Raw genomic sequence first — 21021 nt, 5'->3', positions numbered from 1 at the left:
GGTTTAGATCTGAATTAGAATATGTATGCATGTTACATATGTTGCATAACTGTATGACAGATAACCCCTCCTTAGAGCTTAATTCTTCTCTAAGGTATTTAAGCACAATAGCAATAAAAATAAATATTCCACAATAGTAGACTATTTTTACATACATGCAGATGTAATAGCCATATCCAATGTGAATTGTTTTAGATCAGCGGAGAAAAGGTAGCTCCATGAGAGGGCTGTGCATCTCTGCAGTGTAAAATACTGAATTAGAGTAGGAGCAAAACCTCTTTTTACGTGTGTTTGCAAGACATAACAGTGTTCTGGAGTCATGTCCTACACCTGAATTCTCAAAATCCTCAGTTGAAGGCAGGAGATTATATTATAGCCATACAGATATGCAAAACCAGCAGTGTGTATAGCAAATGAATAATCACCATATGTCATACTGTCTGTCATTGGGCCTTTCCAAGTGTGCACATTCTCTTGTTGCTTACATTAGTGAGATCCGTCCACAGACTGGTCTGCCTTCTGCTCGCTGTGTTAACTCCTTCTTGCCTCCCTTTCTCTTTCTAGAGAGAGCTTAGCGTGCGGCTGTGTTACCCCATCCCGTGCCGAGCATTGGCATTATTCCTCCTTGGGCTGATTAATGATCACAAAGGGAAGGCAGGAGCACTGCCCTCCTTAGGGAGAACTTAACTTTTTGCTACATTACCCAGCAGGGAAGCAAATCCCGAGAATGGGAATTCCTCACAGTATTTAAGCCAGACAAAACAAGCCTATCCTATGGGCTGTGGGCCAGTTCTGCATACTGCCAAAACTAATGCCATCGGATTGTACAGTCACGTGTCCTTTCCACAGGCAGGCTAGTCTTAGGTGATATGAAACACACATGCATTCCTAACATTATGGTGGGTTAATAATATCTGCCCTCCTATGCTGTCTATCACTCTGGAGAGATAAGAGCAGGCTGGTGGTGGCAATTGAGGTCCAGCAAATACGAATGTATGCACACTACCTGTCTTGCTCCGGTTACTGGATTGCTCTATCTTGTGAGCAGGTGCCAAGGCTTGTGGTGTGAAGGGGTATGAAAGTGTCTTCCCCTCGGTGCCTCTCTCCACACACTTTGGGTCTGACCACAAGCTTCAGTCCTGTTATCACACAGATTTGGCTGTGGACTGCTCCCTTCTAACACTTTCTGAAGAATAACATGTGGGCCTGCCCCTGCCAGTCTTCACCAACTGTTGGGCTTGATGTGTTATCCACAATAGCTTATTTATCTTCTAACCGTCAGGAGGACACAGTGATTGCCAAAGCAGGAAAAAAACAGGCAGCAAAAATAACAAACTTTAATGAACGGCTTAAAATTCTGGAAAAGTAGAGGAACAAATGTGTGCATCTGTCCAGCACGCAGGACAGATGTTAGGCTTATTTGTAACAACTGCCACCAGAGGTACCCCAAGCAGCGACCCTCAGAAATGGGGCCTGGGTTCAGTAGTGGGCTACCTGGAGGACATGGCAGTGTCCCTGCCAGTGCCAGGAGGTCTCATTCAACAGGGCGCTTCCTTCTCCCCAGTCCCATCAGAAGCCAGCGCATCCACAGTGTTCATTGACTGCAGTTGTTGTCTGATAGTGTTGACTCCTGTGGAAGTTTGTGGGTAACTTCTTCCCTGTGTCAACCCCCAGCTCCAGAACCAGAGCGAGCTCCGCGCCCCCACGGCAGAGAAGGCGGCCTTCTTCCTCGACGCCGCCATCGCCTCGCGGCGCAGCAGCCAGCGGGACTGCGACGAGGAGGATCACCGCAACTCCCACATGCTCTTCACTCTGCACATCTACCAGTACCGCATGGAGAAGAGCGGCAAGGGCGGAAGTAAGCTGCTCCCCCACTCCCTTCCCTTGCCGCTGGTGGCTTTGAATAAGCCTTTAAGCAGTGTTCTCTAGTGGTGAAAATTAGCAGTGGTCTCTGGTGGGGTGGGTCCATTTAGGCTGCTTACCGGTCTGGTGAAGATCCAGCAAAGGCCATTAAAGGCCACGAGGGATTATTGCCATCAATTGTCAATTTAGCTGCTGCCTTTGTGGAGGTATTAACAGTTAGTGCTCAACACTGTGTGTCTGTCTGTGTTTAGATGCAAAAGTGCTCTTCAGGCTGACTTTTAGTGTTATCTTTACTGATGGCTCCAGGGTTGAGATCATGGATGAAAATATTGTGGCGATGGGGATTCCCTGCCACCCTAATGTTGACTGTTCCAATCCAGCACCTCCATAGGGCAGAGTAGTGTAGGGAGCTGATTTTGCCAGTACATAACCTACAGCTTTCCTTGGAGGAGCACAAGGTTTTAGTTGCTGGCCCACCTGCATGTGTGCTTGTGGTTCTTTGTGTGAAGACTCCAGGCTGTAGGTTTGCTCTCTCTCTTTGCCATAGGTACTTTCACTGACTTGTGTCTTTATTCCATTTCCTATTTGTAAATGAGAAAAAGGTGCTTCCAGTATCTGCTGTGTCTATTCACATATTCTATAATTTTCAAAGGTTTCTTTTGACTCTCACCATTTATATTTTTTATTATATTTATCTTTTCTTTCAAGTCTCCCAAACTGTTTATAGCTAGAGATATACTTTTTTTTTTTTTTAGCAAATTCCAGTGATAAATGATTTGTATAATATAAGGAGCACCCCCACCCAAAAGACAAACTTTCTTATTTTTTTTTTTTTAATAATTTTTTACAGGGAAAAATTGTTTGTTTGAAAGACACCTGAGACCTCTGTTTTTTTTTTTTTTTTTTTTTTTTTTTTAAATTGGTGGATTAAGCAGTTCTGCAGATATAATACATATTTCAGTTCCTGGCACTGCATAGGTCATTTGTCATAAGGAGTAGATTGCAAGTAATGATGTGTAGTGGGTGAACACCACTGCAGCATTAATGTCTGATGTTTGAATGCAGAAAATTTACATTTACTGTACTTATAATGTGAGAGAGAAAACCAGAAAGTTGTTCTAAATGGAAATGCAGTTTGCATGTGTTTAAGTAATAACCCCAGCGGAATTGGCAGGCAGAAAACTCAATTAACTAAAGGTTTATTAATTAACCACCCTGCGGTGGAAAGGAAGACTGTGAATGCTCAAATGGACTGGTGCATAGGAATAAAGATGGCTGACTTTGAGGGAATTATTATTACAGTTATTTAATACTCCCTGTTTTTTACTACAGGCAAGTACATGTACACACAATCCTTTTCTACTATTTTCAAATGCAATTAATAAAAGAGAAAAAAAATATTTTCCTGTGGCTATAATGATTCACTTTAAAAAACGAAGATGACACGATCCTGTAAGATTATAATATGGCATGCTTTCCCAACTGCCTGTAGTTATATTTTCATCTCTTGGCCATACCACCTCCTGTCTTCAAGTTCCCATATCTGAGTGGCCTCTTGAGCTGGGCAGGGTCAGATCTGGCTGATAATTGAATGAGGGGGGAATTCCAGCTGCTCAGAAAAGGCACCTAGTGATTATCAGTGTCTCCTTCTGTGATGAAGGACTTCTCAGAAAACAACGTGCAGACAGTAGAGATACATAGATTCCAGTAACAGGATTAAAAAAGGCTCGGAAAAAAAAAAGAAAAAGAAAAAAAAAAAGAAACCTGCCTTCTAAAGGATGAAATTAAAGGGATGGCTAATGCATGATTTTGGTAAAAAATGACAGAGTAATGCATCAGTACTGTACTTACCTCCTGGTTAGATTCATTACCAGGAATGTCATGAAGCGGGCTTAGTACCACTGAAAGAAATGGAATTGTGGCAGAACTGGCACCGTCATTTTTCAGCTGTCAGCTCTGCAAAGTCTCTGTGGCCATTGACAAAAACAAGTGCTAAGATGTTCCAATTCTCTTCTTCTCTCTATAGCTGCCAGGTACATTAGTGGAGAACTTGCCTAACAAATAATTTCATTTTCAGGTCAAGCAAGTGGATCTGCCGTCCTGAAACACGTCCTATTTTGACTTGTAAATTAAATAAGAATGAAAGATCCAGTCCTTTCTCTTGTTCTGGATTTCCTCAATCTGTATAATAGGACTATATGTGCAAACAATATGACTGAAGTTTGAAAGGCAGCAATTGTCTTCATTTTGTTTTGTTTCCCCAGTGTCCGGTAATCCTAGCAACAGAAATATTTATTATATATAATCCAGTACAGTCACCTGCAGTCATTTTTGGTAGCAACTAAACATATTTCCTTGTTTTTCTAAGCAAAATCATCGGGGAGTACTCACAAAGGATAACTTCAGCCTTCTGAGGGTAGCAATCTTATAGGATTTAGGGGATCCTAAGTCTAAGAGTTTAAGGACAATGAGAGGGCAAGGTTCAGAGGCAGTGAAGGTGCAGCTGCCTGCATGGTTCTCCTGGGGAGCCTGACTTTTTGCACTGAGCTCAGGCATTTGTAGCGTGCGTGGATACTTCCCTGTGAACACCTCAGAGAACACGGTGTTGAAGCATCCATGGACGTTTAATGGGTTGTAGTGTAATCTGGGGAACGTTACAGTATTTTGAATGTCTGGCTACTACTATTAATTTTAATCAGACATTTATTCTTCACTTCTTTTTCATCATATTCAACATGACTTAGCTGATATTGCACTATAATTTGATATGTGGAAGTCTTCTTGCCAAATACCTAATGTAGCTGAAGAACTAACAAGACCTAAAAAAAAAAAAAGCAGCAGTTACTGTATTTTGATAATTGTTTCGAGAGATACTGGCTACATTATTGGAATATTATTGTCAAATTCCATAGCATAAACCACTTTCACAGAAATATTCATCTTTCTTCTTTTTTCTTTTTTTTCTTTTTTCTTTTTTTCTTTCTCTTTTTCCTTCTATTTTCTCTCTTTAATTTGCTCTTTTCCCTTTCTTACTTGTCTTCTCTGTTATTTCGTTCTCTTTTTTCTCCTCTTCATTTTTCTCCTTTTTTCTAATTTATTTCCACTTCTTCTTTGTTCCTTTTTCTTTTTTTCTTCTTTTATCATAAAAATCTATTTCTAGTTGTTTATTTTAATTAGCTATAACCTACAACTGAATCAGAATTTTAGCATTGTATATAATGCATTGTCATGGTTTCTACAGAAAGGCTTTGTACTTTTAGAGTTTTGTGTCATGCAAGATAACAGGTAGTAGCAATAAGCAGTGAGCCTTGTGCTTTGCAGTGCTTGCAAAATGAAATCTCCCTCCTTATTTTTTGAATGTAGGTTAACATCTTTTAAGTTACATATGCCTTTAGTATGCTGATGTTTCATATGCCTTTAGTAGCTGTATGATTTATATATTTAGATATGTATTTCATACTAAACTTTCTCTAAGTAAATCTGCAAAATGATATGATCATGTATCACCTTTTAGTCAACACGCAGCGTTTTACAAGTTTCTTCTTCACATATCTATGTGCACTTATTTCCTTCTGTGGATTTTCTTCTACCTCCTGTGGCGCCTACATGCCATGGTACCACAGCTACTCAATGCAGGATCATTGAAAAATGTGTTTGTGGTTGTTAAGGCATTTCCAAAGCAATGAAATGGATCTGGAAACTTCTTTTCTAAGATCTCCATCATATAGTTGCTCCCATCGCCATCTTTTCTTGTGAGCAGGTCTCCCCCAATTGTAATATATATAAATATTTTTGATTAGATGAGTGAGTTAGGGTGCTATGTAGAAATGGATGTGAATTTAGTTGCACAGAGGTAAACTCAGAAGTGAAAGTATTTCTACTTCTGTTTATGTTCATATCCTCAAAGAGTGCTAACTTTTGAGTTATGATGCTATAACAAAACTGTCTTTTCCTTCAGTTGCTTCTAAACTAACTCTTGAGAATAGGGAGGACTGGTCAAAGATCAGATGTAAAACAACAACAACAACAAAATACAAAAAAGGAAAAAGAAAGCAGCTAGGAAATTGTCTTCAGAAAATAGAAAATTAGAAGCACTTCTGTTAATTCTATGAAGTCCCCACCCCTGGGTTCATAAAGGAAACATAGATTTTTCATAAGAGCAAATATCTGTTAATCTTGGTATTTCAAAGGTAACATCCTTCACTTTCAGTGTAGTTGTGTTGATACAGAGTAAACATGACAGAAAACAGGCACCCACTGCCAGTTTTACAGAAACCATTTTCAGAACAGAACAGCTTTCTAACAATCCACTACCCACAGCATGGAAAACCTTTTCTTAGCCCAAATGATAATGTAAAAATATGTAAACTTAAAGCAAAGCTGAATATCCCATTGATGCTTTGGTTCCTATGGACCTTCAGTATCCAAGATGGGAAAGATAAGAGAAAAACTGAAGCTGTCACAAAACCACTGCTCACCAAACAGCAATTGTCAACGTGTAGTTTTCCAGGCAGAGAAACAGAAATCTCAGAGAGAGAAACAGAGCCAACTAAGGTATAGGCTAAAGGAGCTATATTAAAAAATAATAATAAAAAAAGCACATTCTGCCTGCCTGCCACAGAGTTAAACTTGCAGGAGCGGATGAGTAGTGAAAACCTCAGCAATTTGTAAGCAAGCCAGTAGCGGACAGAAACGTATAGCAATACAGGCTGAAAGTGAACTAGCAGGATCCCTACAGTTTGCTGCTGATACCACGAATTAAGAGAGGTTTCTGGATTGTTTCCTCTTCACAAGTCGTAGCTAGTCTTTAGCTTTCTTGGGAAACTGCTTTTGGAGGCACATGCTAACCATTTGCTTTCTTTGTTTATGGCAGTGTCTGGAGGTCGTAGCCGCTTGCACCTTATTGACCTGGGGAGCTGTGTGAAAGTGCTCAGCAAAAACCGCGAAGGAAGCTCTGGCCTCTGTCTCTCGTTGTCAGCACTGGGCAATGTCATCCTTGCCCTTGTCAATGGAAGCAAACACATCCCGTACAAGTAAGTGATATTGTTACACCTAGTATACATCTATGTTACACCTAATGAGAGGATGCTTGCAGGCAGTTTACTTGTCTCACAGCAGACTTGTGGTAAGCTGGGAGAGAGACTCCTGGGGTCGGTGCAGTCCTCTTGAGGTAGTCTGCAAAACCTCCCTGAAGTTCAGTGAACCCTAATCTAGCGGTATATCTGGTAGCTACACTGTATTTCATGTTCAGGTTACAAAGGAAGAAGCCTGAAGATAGAGGACCTAGTTGCCTTAAAGATCTTAAGGATGAAAGTTCAACACATGAGGATTTTGTTTTCTAGGATTATTCAAAGATTTTTTAATCCTTTAAAGCTTCAGAGATCCAGTTTTGTATTTGGTCCATGGAGGCAAAAGTTGCTCTCATAAAGGAGATAAATCATTATTGAGAAAAATGTTTTACTGTTCATTATGCACATTTTTGTTTCTCAAACGTATCTGTCACAATGTACATGAATCTTTGCCATGGGATTATTTCTGTGATGCAAGGTTACTCTGCATTTTATTTTTGTGTGGTTTGAATCTCTGTCAGCCTTTCACTTGCAAAAAAAGAAGTAGACCCTGTTTGTCACACTAGACAAGTGGCCTTTGCTACTGCAGGTGCCTTCTGGGAAATTAGAGGAAATGCTCACCTAGTAGGTATGTTTTGTACTCATTTCTCTTCATTGTTGTCTCAGCCCATTCATCATGTATACAGGTCTGAAAGCAAGTTTGGACTCATTACCCAACCCAGACAGTCATACAACTTTTATTTTAGAGAGTTTTCTGATTTTGTGGAAGGTATTGCTTTTCTCTAGCCTAAATCCTAGGAGTAGCAACCAGCCTCATAGGAATAGTTTACGTAGCATCTTGTAATCAAACTGCTACTGAATGTAACCATCTGTGGAAGATGTGTATATCAGATCTGGAGTTGGGAACAGTAGGGTGACATGAAAAATGAACTAAGAAAGTCATTCACAGAGTATGTTTGAGTCCATAAATTCTACCTGTTTTACCATTTTGAAGACTATAAATACCATGTTTCTCAAGTTAATTTAAGAATATAAGATATTGATAAGTTTTACTTCTTTGTTTTTGTCTTCATTTTAGAAAATAAAGATGAAATGGGTTTTTGGTTTTAATTTTATTTTTCTTTAAACATTTATTTACCAAAATTGCTTGGCATTCAGGGCTTGAAGCGTGCTCTTCAGAAATATTCCTGTTCCTGGAATTCAGTCAGACTGGAATTCAGTTAAGGGCCAACCAAATTTGTACATATAAATATTCATGAAATGTTCTGTGGCTCGATCACCTGGTTGTAGTGTGGAAATGGCTTAAACACTGCTTCACTAAATGCAGCTCAGTCTATGCTTATCAAAAAAAATCTGTCCTTCTTCCTTTCAGTTTTTATGGAAGGGAAGAGAAGGCAGACTGTAGAAATAGAAAAATGATGTTAATGGTGCTCCCTAGGCTAGAACTGAACACACAAAGCATAGTTACCACATACAACAGCTGTTTTTCCTGGCAGTGCCTGACTGTGAGAAAAGCATTACCAAACATGTCTCCCACTTGCTGCACTAGCAATCCCTTTCTGTAGCAGTTCCCAGCTATTGCACTTCTGAGCTTCCACAGCCAGTGGTGCCAGCACACTTGCTCGTCAATGTCTCCGTACTGCTGTAAGAATATAAAAGCTCTCTTCAGGCCAGCATCTCCTCTTGTATCTGCTCCTATAAGAACAGAAGCACAGTATACAGCAGTATTTTGTTGTCTGGAAATCAGAGGCAATGTCACTGTCTCCAAAGAGGATTTTTAAAATGAAATTTGCTAAACATGCTGGTATATTTTGGAGCAACTTCTGTCCACTTCTTGCTGAGAAGAGTGCAGAATGTGTTTTTTCCCAAGGGTGATCTATTCATGAGTGGTGCCTGTGGAAGCATACTGTTGCTCAACGATCTGGCAGTGCAGGTGTGTGCAGCCCCTACGTGGAGGAGAGAGGAAGGAGGTATGTGTGTGCGCTGCATTGTAGAAGAGGCTGTGCATCCCATAGACTGATGTGATATGTGTTCAGTAGCACCTCTTATTTGCAGCAACGGCTAGCCTATCTAGCTGAGATCATATCCCTTTGTTTAGGGTTATTCTCTTTCATTGTTAAGGATAAAATTAAAACTTTGTTGACTGCCATTTGTGAGTGGTACTGAAGGAAAACAAGGGAAATTTTTCCTTTATGCGATAGCACTGTGCATTGTGTGTGTGGTCTCAACAAATTTCCACATAGCAACAGACAAAATGGAGCATCTTTTCTGTGCCCGAGCTATTAAACAGCCATTAGGTAGTTTGTGGCAGCCTGTCAGTAGGCACTGTATGGCTTCCTGGGAGCCCTGAAATAGTGTCTGAGAACAACACATAAAGGTTTTCTCTTACTGCAGAAATGTTTTCTGAACTTCGAGAAGCTGCAGTCTCTTAAACTCCACCTAGTGCTGTATTCAGCCTTGTCTCTACAGGTAGCAGTTGTAGGGAAAAGCTTGCTCAGATTCATTGTTGGTATAGGCAGATATTACTCCATTGTCTTCAGCAGGCTGTGTGTTTGTGCCAAGATGAATTTGCCTCTTTGTCTGCAGTCTCCATGAAACACGCTGGTGTTCAGCACATTTTACATTTTTTTCTTAACCCATAAGGCTAGAAAGCCTTGGAAGCCAGTAACTTGGAATTTTTCTCCATTGGGAAAAGAGTTTGGGAACAGTAACACAGATTGACATTATCTTCAGCATGAACTTGTCTATTAGAGCTGTAAGAAAGTAATATAGAAATTCTCAGACATCAAAAATACAGGTTAGGATCTTGTCCTGCAATCAAGTTAAATTCCACTTGGGTCTGAAGAATGGGCAAGAATCTCTATAATGGGCAACCACATGCAGCTAATAAGTGACTATGCCATGATTTAAGGGAGCTTGTATCTTTCATTAAAGTGCTTATAATCTCTCTCTAATATATCAGTGGGTTATCTCTTTGTCATTATTAATGTCCAGACCAATTTTGAACATTTTAAGCACATCACTCTGTCATGGTACGATATGAACCAGTGAGTTCTTCTAGCTCAATATGTGTCATATAAAAATAGAATTATTTATTTGAATTAAATATGTTGCCATTTCATGTCACCATTTTCTATTGCTCTTGAGTTAGGAGCAAATCCCTCAGAAGACTGGGCAAGAATGATTTCCTCCACAGGAATGTCAAACATCTTCATGAAAATTGGAAAGGGGCACTTGCTAGCCAAGAAGAGCAAGGAACTCAACTCCAGCCTTGACCAAGTTTGACAGCTCTGCTATAGGAGGAGGATTTTGCTAAGCTGCAGCAATTATTAGAGCTGTTTTATTTTCTTAAAAGCGTTTCAGCTTTACATTAGTGCTGCATTTTCTGCATCTGATTTCTATGAGGAATGTGTTTTAAACCCTCAGATGAATACCCATTTGCACAAACTCCAGATACTGGTTTATATAGCTCACTATTCAAAAATTACTCCAGTTGCTAGGCAACAGTAGTGGCGATAATTCATGGTAATGCTGTTTAGGAAATAATCATTTTTATACATTTTAATGGCTGTGAGAATGTAAGAAAACTGTTTAGAAAAGTGCAAGGCTGTATGAATTTCTTTTTCAGAAATTGTTGCTTGTTTTATCTAATAGGCTTTTCTCTTAATGTGCTATCCCAATGTGTTTGTGTTTCTGGAGGCATCCTGGATTTTGAACTAGATGCTCATGCTTATCCAGAGGTGGAGTCTTGTTCATAAGACAGATGGGTGTGAGTTGAAAGCATGAATGTTGTTCTCTGAACTTCTGCTTCTCTCTCAGATGTTTGCAGATTGTCCCATATATTACATGCTGGTATTGTGTGTTCTTTTTTTTTTTCTTTTTCTTTTTTTTTTGGTAGAAAATAAAAGATACTAAGTGTTTGGTATAAGGTTATACGAGAGCCAAAGCCACCATGTTTTAAGATCTAATATGGTGCTTAAACCTTAGGCTAAAACTTTCTTTCTTTCTGCATGACCTTTGGAAAATCATCTATTTATGTATATATTCACATTTATAAAACTGAGCTAGAAAAAAATCAAGCAGGACTTTGTAAAGGGCATTCAGACTTGGCAGAAAGCATGACTTACATTGTAAGTGTTGCTAGGACTCTGTTACCTTTATTTCAGAGCTAAAGGCTCACACAGATTGTTCTAATGGGATGGAAAATCTGGCTTTATGCTTTTCCCAAGGGTAGACTATTACTGCTTTTAAGTGAAAAGGAGAAAAGGGAAAGTGATGTATTATGGTATTGCGGTATAAAAGATGAGCTGAAAGAGTATGCTTTATGTCAGGTATTTCCTTAAATTGCTGGTTGATTATTGGGGTTAAAACAAAAATGAGGTTTGGATGAATCCAGTAATTCAGATTCTCTTCTTGGTTAAATGGGTGTATCTGTCTGCAGTTTTTTCATCTGTGTGAGGAATTGCATGAGAAAAGAATGAGGATATCTTTTGTTTATGCATCTTGCCTTTGCATTTATAGCACAAGTTAGAATATTTTTCTCAGATGAAACGTTGGTGAAAACTTTTCAGGAAGAGATAAGGAAAGCTAAAAACCACTTCACAATAAATTTAAACAAAACTGAACACAGCACCTGGAATTAACTGATCAATAGCACAGATGCTGTACTTTTCAAACACTACCTGTATCTCTGCCATTGCTTCATCTGTTATACTTAAAAAAAAAAAAAAAAAAAAAAGATGGACTGGGGGCTCTTACACAGATGCCAGCTTGGGAGAAAGTGCATGTGTAAGAATAGACCAAGAGTTTAACTGATGTGAAGACAACATGATGGAAAGAGAGGCCATGATGGCAAATAAACTACAGTAGTGGTAATTTTCCTACACTCTCTTTCATCCCTGCATAAATCAGGAATACCTCCATTGTCATCAGTGGAATTGCAGCACTATAAAAATGGTACTGGCACAGAATCAGACACGGTATGCTTTTTTACAGCAATGAAAGACTCTGACAGGGCTTCCCGTATGCCTGCTACTAAGCATATAGTAGCATGATCGGTCTGACTCTGGGATTATCCTCATTGGTAGTTGCTCCTACTAACGCTCAGAAGATGGAACATCACAAGGGATGGTTCTGCTAGTGCTGTCCTGGGAGGGTTTCTCTGCAGAGCAATTTGAACAGCTGCTGAGGAGAGAATTGGCAGTAACACCCAATCAATGAAAGAGTATTCTATGTAAGGAAAATGGTACGCTGCTTGGTGGAGTTCTTGTTTCCAGGAAGACTCCTGTACAATAACTAGTATGAGTACTGGAGATTTTATCCTTAGCTACATGTTTGTACTAAGTCTTAGTTTAGTGGTATTCATACAATTGAGTCTGCTTGGTAAGTGTAAGAAGTTAATGCCAAAATTGAACTATATGCTCAATGGGGAATCTGTTTATTGGTGACTTCACTCAAGTCTAAACCTAAAATCACATTATTATTATTTTTTGAGTGATTCCAGTTACTTATGCTTTCCACTGCTGCATTCCTATTTCTGTTGCTTGCTTTTGCTTCTCCTCAATGAGAACATGGTGCAAAAGCCACAGAAAGCCTCAGAAAATAAAATCTTGTGCAGCCTTTGGAATCTGCAATCTTTCTGTGTTAATTTAATACTTAATATATTAGAAGTGGGTGAAGAACTGTTTTGCTGGTTTGCTTCTATAAATGTGAGAGCAGATAAATGGGGAATAGAAAGGGAAAATGAGGACATGAGTGACAGCTGAAACAGAGCCCCAGGACTGGGAAATGGTCCAAAATGAATGGGAGAGCTCCAAGAGAGACTGGGAGATAAGGCATAGAGGAGGCAACAATCCACAGAGAACTGGGAAGCAAAGGAGAAAATGAAATGAGCCCATTCAAATAAAGGAATAAGCCTAAGAAATACCCCCAAGTGATCCCGTTGTAGGAGAGCTGTCAATTGAGATTTATTTGAATGTGAAATATTTCCTAATTAGCTATCAAAACTGTGAGCTGCTCAGGAACAAAGGAAGTTTTCCATGACGTTGGCAGCCAGGTCGCACGGGCCAGAGCCTTGGCTAGCAGGCACTTAAGCCCCTGGAGCTTTGCCATATTATACCAGCTGAGGACCTGGCCTTAGGTGCACACTCTTTGACACTCGCCAGAGTGCTCTGGCAACTTGGAAGAGCGATGCAGTTGCTAGCAAGAGGTGAGCACAGAAACACTGTCAGCACGGATATAATGAGGATTTGGAGCATCTGGCAATTACTTTCACCTTTGGGGGTTTTCTGTAGCTGACACTTTTACTAGGTTGAATATCTGTCAATTTTCTTCTTTATTCCAGGGAACTATAGATGGAATCAGGGATGCACAGTCTGTGAATTAGGAAAACTTTTTACATTTTATTAGAGTAATTTAATCTGCAACTTAGGAGCAGGAGGGTAACAGATTTTGCATGCTCCAGCAATCACTGTTGTAGTGTTCATCAGCAATGCAGTTTATTGTAGGATGGTTTGTACAGCTGATAGTGCAGATTTGAGCTTTTTTATTTATTTATTTATTTATTTATTACAGTAGTGTGTTTCATCACGAAGTTAGTTAGAGGTAGTAGACAAAATCCTCAAGGAAAGGTTCAGTGGAGCACAAAGCCACAGCATGCCATTCCCCAGCTTTGGGTTTTCAGTTCAGTTGTGCCAGACTGGCAGCACATTAATTATTGGAGCAAGGGTGTCTGCATGTGTGTGGGGAGGATGCAGGTGAGTGTGTTGCTTTCACTGAGCCCGATCCCATTACCCCAGTTTTACAGCAGACCTCAGCTGACGTGGCTCCACTCTGCACAGATGTTCACGTGGGAAGAATCAGTCCTCGTGAGCTAGCTCTTCTAATGCTCTTTCAGCCACTCAATGAATTACTTCTTTACAGATACTGTAATAAGCAAATAATGATGGACTGCAAAATGAAATGAGAAGGGAAGTGCTTTTGGTTTATAGGAAGATTTAATAGCAATTACTAATTGCATTTAAATAGCCATTCCTATCATCAGCAGATAGCTGTATCAGGGAAGGACACCACATTGGTCCAGGGCCAGCACAGCCACGACTGGTAATGAACAAGCAATCCGGTAGCATGCAGTTATTGTTGAATTATAACTTGACTGGGACCCAAACAGGCAGTTGTGGTGATTTCATGTACAAATGAATCTATACTTAATTCATTAAAATGCCATTTTGAACCTTAATATTGCTTCAGTAAGGGTATCCAGCAGTTTATTCCCACCTGTTCCATGACTAGTTCAGGCTCAATTGAACACTAATACATTTTCTCCCATGGAAACGTGGTGGTAATTCATTTCATGTATAATTGAACAATTTTTAAATAGTCATATTCTTGGAATAATGAGATCTTTTGCAATGCAGCAAATTATCAAAAAGCATGTGGTAATTTTTATTAGCCTTAGTTCACATTTTTGGTTATATCCAGTTCCTTGAACAGTTACGTGCAAATATTATCTGTGAAGCTAACTTTCATTTCCCTGATGATCCTTCTTTCCCTACACAAAACTGGTGTGACTTGGGGCAAGAAAGCACACACATGCCACTGCAGACTACCAAAGAAAATTGCTTTTCTTTGCATAGTACCAGATCCTACAATACCTCGTTCAGATTTGAGCACCTCGTTGCTAAGATGTTACAGGCTGCAGAGAATTTAAAAGAGAAGCAAGAGGAATTGTGAAAGGTCTGAGGTGAGAGGGTTGCTTACCTGGAAGAACACCATAACAGAAATGAAGCTTCATAGCTTGCAAGGAAGCTCCTTTCTGACAGGGGAGATGACAACTGCTCTGTAGTATTTCAAGGATGCAAGTACACACAGGAGGAGAGAATTGCTCTGGTGAGACGACGTGGCAGAATGATTATCCTTCAGTAATGAGACAGAGGGATGTAAGCTTGAAAGCACGCTAATAGTGCTTCCTGTTAGTCAATGGAATAACTTCCCAAGAATCAAACTTTTCATTGCTAGAATGAGCCTGTTTGCACATGGCAGCCAGTTGTATAAATAAATAAATATTAAAGAATGTTTTAGTTTGTCTCCTAGAATCTCCTGCTTTTAGGAGTCTGAAAACTAGCAGTCAGCTGGATTGTTATGCTTGCAAGACATCCAGAAACTTTCAGTGATTTCTTTCTCAAGACTCATCCCTAGTGACATGAGACATCCAGACCATTTAACTCAGTTAACTGCTTTTCTTCCTTTGTCATTTAGTTACACTTTTTGTTAAGGTCTCTTTGTCTTTGAAATGCATAATCAAGTTCTCACAATGCTTGATCCAAAACTCAGTGTAAGTCAATGGAAGTCTTTTTATTGGGCTTTGACTTAAACCCAGAGATTAGAAAACATGCTTATATCTAATTAGATGAGATAATCCTCAAATCCTTGCTAAGGGGTATTGTATACAGTAGTTCATGTTCAGAAATCAATGATTAACAGCTTACTTTTTGAGAGAAGCAGTATGGGGTTAAGTGTTACCTAGTGATGGGATTGTCTGGGATTGCAAGGGATGAGCTTGATGGTGTGAATTGGTGAATGTGAAAAGTGGAAATGTACGATCATCTGATGACTTCCTGCAAATGGGTCTGTGACCATGAATTTTGAGCTCAAGCAGGTTTTATGGGAACTTGCCTCATAAATAGGAATGTGTGACACCTGAAGTGGCACAGACAGGACTATATGATTTTCCTTTTCAAAGTCAGAAATGTATATAAATCACATTTGTGAACTCACAAAATCTTGTTTTACATTCTCTGGGCAAATCGTTGAACAATGTTTCTTCAGACTTTCTTTTCTCTGACTATATTTCACCAATATGAAACTTAACTGAACCCCCTCAATGGAGTGACAGGCCCATTTTGAAGAGCTTTGAAGAGAATTATGTGCTGGTAAATGCTGAATATTTCAGCCAGTTTTCAAATTGCTTCAGGAGCATTTGAATGGCATTGCAGCTGATGTTTTTTTCCCTACAAACTTTTACTGAAGTTGTTATTTTCATAACACGTTGGAGAGGAGAGCGACGAAGACAATCCTCTCGCTGCCCTTCAGATACCAACTAGCTTCTGCTGGATGATCAAAGTTTTCTGGATGGTGCTTGCCTCCAGGCCTGTACACAGTGAACAGATGTGAAGTGAATTTTTTTAAAATATGCATTGACTTTTCAGAGTTGAGAAGGCTGGTGAGAACTAACTTCTGAAATATTAAAATGAGCTCCCTCTCCTGCTGCAGAACCAAACTTGTTAGATTATTTTAATTTTTAAAATTTTTGTTTATTTATAAATGCCATCAGGTGACATGTTTTCCAGCAATATGTGACAACACTTAATAAAAGTAATTTCAGACAGCAGGAACTGTTTTAGATGTATTTTGTCCTATCTATCACATCAGCAAAATTGTTCTATCTGCCATATTTTAAATTATGGGTTATTTTTTAGGGGGCTTGAGTTACTAAATTGTTTCTCTTTCTATTCCTAAGTTTTTGCTCTTGGGCAGAAAAAAAGCTTTACTCATTTTGAAAATCAATGATAAAATGTACATCAGTACTGTCAGAAATATCAGCCCTTCTGCCTTCCTTTGATTTCTGGTTCTGCAGAGCAGAGAGCTGGGTTAGCAGAACTGTGGCAGCGGCTATTTTGGGTACTGTTACAAAGGTGGGACCTGTGGAGATGCAGTCTTCAATCTCTGTAGAACAAAAGGAGAAATTGGGAGCTGAAGTAGATGTGAAGGGATTCTGGGGCTCAGAATTGAAAGAATAATGTGTTCACAGAATCACAGAATGGCTGAGGTAAGGAACAGGGAACTCTGAATGTCATCTGGTCCAACCCCCTGCTCCAGCAGGGACACCTAGAGCAGATTGCCCAGAGCCATGTCCACGTGGCTTTTGAAGATCTCCAAGGAGGGAGGAGGTTCTCTGGGCAACCTGAGCCAGGGCTCTGTCGCTCTCTGCAGGAGTGGGTGCTCTCACTGAGGTCTCTGCCCTGCTCTTGGAGCTTGCGGCCCTGCTGGGTGTCCTGCCTGCCTTCTGCAGCAGCTCGAGGGGACAGGGGTCTCCTGTAGCTCCTGTGTCGACTGTGCCAGTCCCTCAGGGCAGCTCAGGCTGCAGTAGGCACCTGTGCTGCTCATCTTGGAGACAGCTGGAGAGCAAATGAGGGGAGCCACTTACAACAAGAATTACTAAAAGCACCTCATCACCTCTCTGCCAGTAGGACCTGAAGGTCCCTGAAGCAGTCTTATAAAGACTGGACACAATTTTCATTTCTGCCTCCAGATATAAGCAGGGTAAGAGAATCTTTTGTGCTCCTAGACCGCATTTCTGCTCTGTTGCAAACAAGGTTTTTCACAGGCTCCCTGTGATGTGCTTTGAAGTTACACACCTGTGCAAGAGGACAAGAATTAGATGCTGTATCCAGATCTGCTACCCAGTTTGCATATACTGCATGGTGAAAAAATGCTTCCAAAGGTATAGTGTTACAGAAATAACTGCACTTCTGCAGAAAGACAGACTGTGCCAGGAGCTCTGGGTACTCAGTCAGACCACGCTCACATGTATCTCCTGACTCCTGCTCACCTTTCATGTATGGGCACTTCTGGAGTGGTGGAAGATAGTTGTCCATGTACAAAAGGGAACTGAGGGTAACTGTGCTGTAGTTGCTGTGTGTGTGTGTATACACACACACACACACACACACACACAGAGAACTTTGTATATATATATGTATGTATATACAGAATATAAAATAAGCCTGTTAAACTGGTTACAGATTTTCTTTTCTCTTGTTAGGTGACTTCAGCCATTTTAGATGTGTTGTGTAATGGTATTTTAATTGGTGGCTTTTGCTGGTCTTCAGCTACATTTGGTTGCAGTGCTTTATGGGTTCGTTCACCAGAAATAATTTGTGTGTGTGTCAGACAAACTTCAGGTAGGTCACACAACCAGTGGAGTCCTCAGTGTCCATTCGTAGGTGTCGTAACAGTTCCCCTAATGTTCCTCTCAGCACAGCAAGCCCCATGGCAATGAGGGTGTTTGGGGAAAAGGCTACTGCTGCTGTGAATCTGAATGCGATGCTTTGGGTCTCTCTCCTGTACACGCTCCCCAGGGCTGTCACCTGTGTTTCCAGCAGGGTCAAGACTTGTCCAGCCAGGGCCACGATGTTTTTGCAGTGCTGTGGAAGAACTTCCCTGGTTTCTCCTGGTATCAAATACTTCTGTTAAGTGTACTGCGAAAATTGAAATGGATTTTTTTGTCCTCTCAAGAAAATTCATAGTTTAGCTTAAACTTTTCTACCATTTTTTTTTTCCATAGAGCAATAAGACAATGAAAATACATTTTTAATTCCATTGGCCAGGTCCCATCCATCAGTGGTGCTTCTCTATAGGGTGATGCCTGATTCTTTTAAGGAATCTCAGCTACACACTAATAACTGTTTAGATGCCTAATCAGAGAGCAAACTGTCCTGTTGCTAAACAAGTCCCCCTAGCCAAAGACCAGAGAGCAACGGGTAATTGAAGAGAGCAGCAACAAAAGAGCACACCTTTCAATACGAAATGTTTAGCTGAATGAAGAGCATTGCAGGCTGTGTGTGAAATTATAGTAAGGTAACATTCAATATAACAGTGTGGATATGTGAGTTTCATTTTGACTAGCGATATCACATTTAAGCACTAAATGGTTATTTTACCTATCTATATTGAAAGTTGCTCTAAGTTCAGAGCACAAATAAGTTTCTTAATAATTTTATGGTCCATACAGATATAAACCCAGTAACTGTTATGCTTTATGATAAGTATTCCCAGTGTGTTGCTTTACATTAATTCATCTCACAGGAATATAAAAATCCAAAATTTTCCTATTAATATCTAATTCTGTAATCCATATTAAATCTAATGAATTCTGTATTCTTCTCTGTATATTAATTGTGCTAGTAACTGGAGCTTCATATCAGTTCCCTTCTAAGACTGTACAATTTGGAAATACAGTTCTATTGTGCCAGAAGCAAACTAATACTATTTACCAGTGATTATTATCTTAATAAAAAGGGACTGAGTTAACTGACCTTACAGTTGATATCCTACCTGTATCACTTTTCACAGTGTTTTGCAATACCTGAATGCAAGAGTAGGTTCTCCTTGGTTAACCTCATAATATGCAATAGGAATATGTATGGTGCTTTTTCCTTCCAGCTCCTTTTCCATAATAAATGAACATCTCTCTACCCTGTGGTCTGAATATGTTCATATTGAGATGTTTCTTGCAGTTAAATCTGCAAACCTTTGTGTATTTAACTAGAGAACAGTATTTTGGGAGATCTAGAAAGATGGGCAGAGAGCAACAAGTCTTCACGCCCTTGCTTTTCAGGTTCCAAGAAAGGGAGTACTGAGGAATGATTTCTCCTTTTGTCCATAGTATGGAGAAAAAATCTCTACCACTGTTTAGGAAAAGGGTCCAGCTTCCTGCACATAAGAGACTACCTGCTTATCATCTCAAGGTCAGGACTAGATGAGTGTTGAGAACTTGCTCAGCATGCCGTTCTTTGGCATTATCCAGTTTTTGAATTGCATAAGTAGAGAGCAGCGATGGAGGTGTTTGAGTGGTTGAATTAGCAACATATTTTGTTTTTTAAGTCATTAGTATGAATTTTGATCATCTCTATCTTTAACTCATTCAGAGTAGAGTCCAGGAAGCACAGGACATGATTATTGGTATTGTTGGGTGAACCTCATAATCTTCAGAAAAGAAACTCCAGCACAGTTAGATTACAGGGAATGAGATAGCATCTAAATGTGATCTTATGCTGCTTCTCAAATCTTTGTCATTGCTCTCAATCTGTTTGTATTAGTTATTAAATATAAAACTTTTATATCCCGTAATACTCTTAATTTATACAAGCTTTATAGAATGTGGATTGTTTACATTTTCCTACCCTTTCCTACCTACATCTTATCGTCCTTAAACCTTTGTACTCATTAAAAAGTGAATATTATAAAATATCCTTTTTTCTTTATCTCCAATGTATTTCAGAAGTAATTCTTGTTTATCATATACTTCTATGTAATTTTAGCATAAAATTCTAGCAAGTAATTATGAAACACTCATTGTCACTGCTGCAGCATCTGTAGTCCATGATTGTCCAGAGTCTGTACTGTGGATGCAGCTCCTCAAACACTTTCATAATCTCAAGAAGAATAGAAGTAAAGGAAGCAGACACAGCTTCCAAGCCACATTTCTGGTTCTGGGCCATTCCCATGTGAAACCTTCTGGAGGCTTAACTGGCAGCAGGTACCCCAGGGTGCCTCTTGGGCCACTTTGCGAGAGACAGCGCACAGTGCTGTGACCCTGTCTCTAACATGTCCCATCTATTGTCTGCAGTCGCATCCTTGGCAATCCACTATGCTGGACTTGTAGGAGACCCACAGGAAATAGTGTCTTGACTGCTGTCTCAGTGACTGTGCTCTTAAACATTCTCTGTTATCATATATATGATATATATGATGCTCTGTCTTATGATGGAGAAGGTCTAGAGATGTGTGAAGCTCTCACCCTTTTATGTTTTCTTTAATATTTGCAAGATCTGGATTGGAATGTGGTGTACTGCTGTGCTAATTGATTAAATGGCATCTATCATAACATAAAGAGATCAAATAGAAATTTTTTCTCTCCTGTGTTACAGTTTAAAGCTCTCGATTCTGCTCAGATCATTAGCGTATAATTTTCAGATGAGCTAGCCAGAAGGTCCCTAAATAAAAATTAGTAGAAAAGATTAGCTAGGAAAGCTAGACTGGTAATGAGCTGTTGCACTATGGTAATGTGCTAGGTTTATAGTTCATATCTAGCCCTAATCAGTGATAAGTGCAAGTTGTCAGCATTTGATAGCTAATTGGTGTTTCTTGGAATTACATTGCAACAAAAACATTGAAATTAATATAAAGCTTTTCTTTATGTATGACAACTTAAGAGTTAATTATAAATGCCTGGGTCAAATACACCTCTTAGCTAAACTATATGCAAATGTGTTGCGCTGAGGGAGTATTTGTGGGTTGACAAATTTCT

General features: G+C 39.7%; 1 protein-coding gene across 2 annotated transcripts in view; it reads left to right on the top strand.

Annotated features, from left to right (window-relative positions):
- The window catches only part of KIF26B (kinesin family member 26B), a 297138-nt gene that overhangs the window by 235071 nt on the left and 41046 nt on the right, over nucleotides 1-21021 (top strand). For both annotated transcript variants that reach the window (XM_066995522.1, XM_048053158.2), the window contains 2 exons: nucleotides 1675-1858; nucleotides 6737-6896. In XM_066995522.1, coding sequence (XP_066851623.1) covers nucleotides 1675-1858; nucleotides 6737-6896 — 344 coding nt within the window. The remainder of the gene's footprint in view (nucleotides 1-1674; nucleotides 1859-6736; nucleotides 6897-21021) is intronic.

Source organism: Anser cygnoides, chromosome 3, assembly GCF_040182565.1.
Source record: "Anser cygnoides isolate HZ-2024a breed goose chromosome 3, Taihu_goose_T2T_genome, whole genome shotgun sequence".
In the NCBI taxonomy this organism is placed as follows: domain Eukaryota; kingdom Metazoa; phylum Chordata; class Aves; order Anseriformes; family Anatidae; genus Anser; species Anser cygnoides.
The sequence above is the reverse complement of the archived record's forward strand: the minus strand, read 5'-3'. Positions and strand labels throughout refer to the sequence as shown.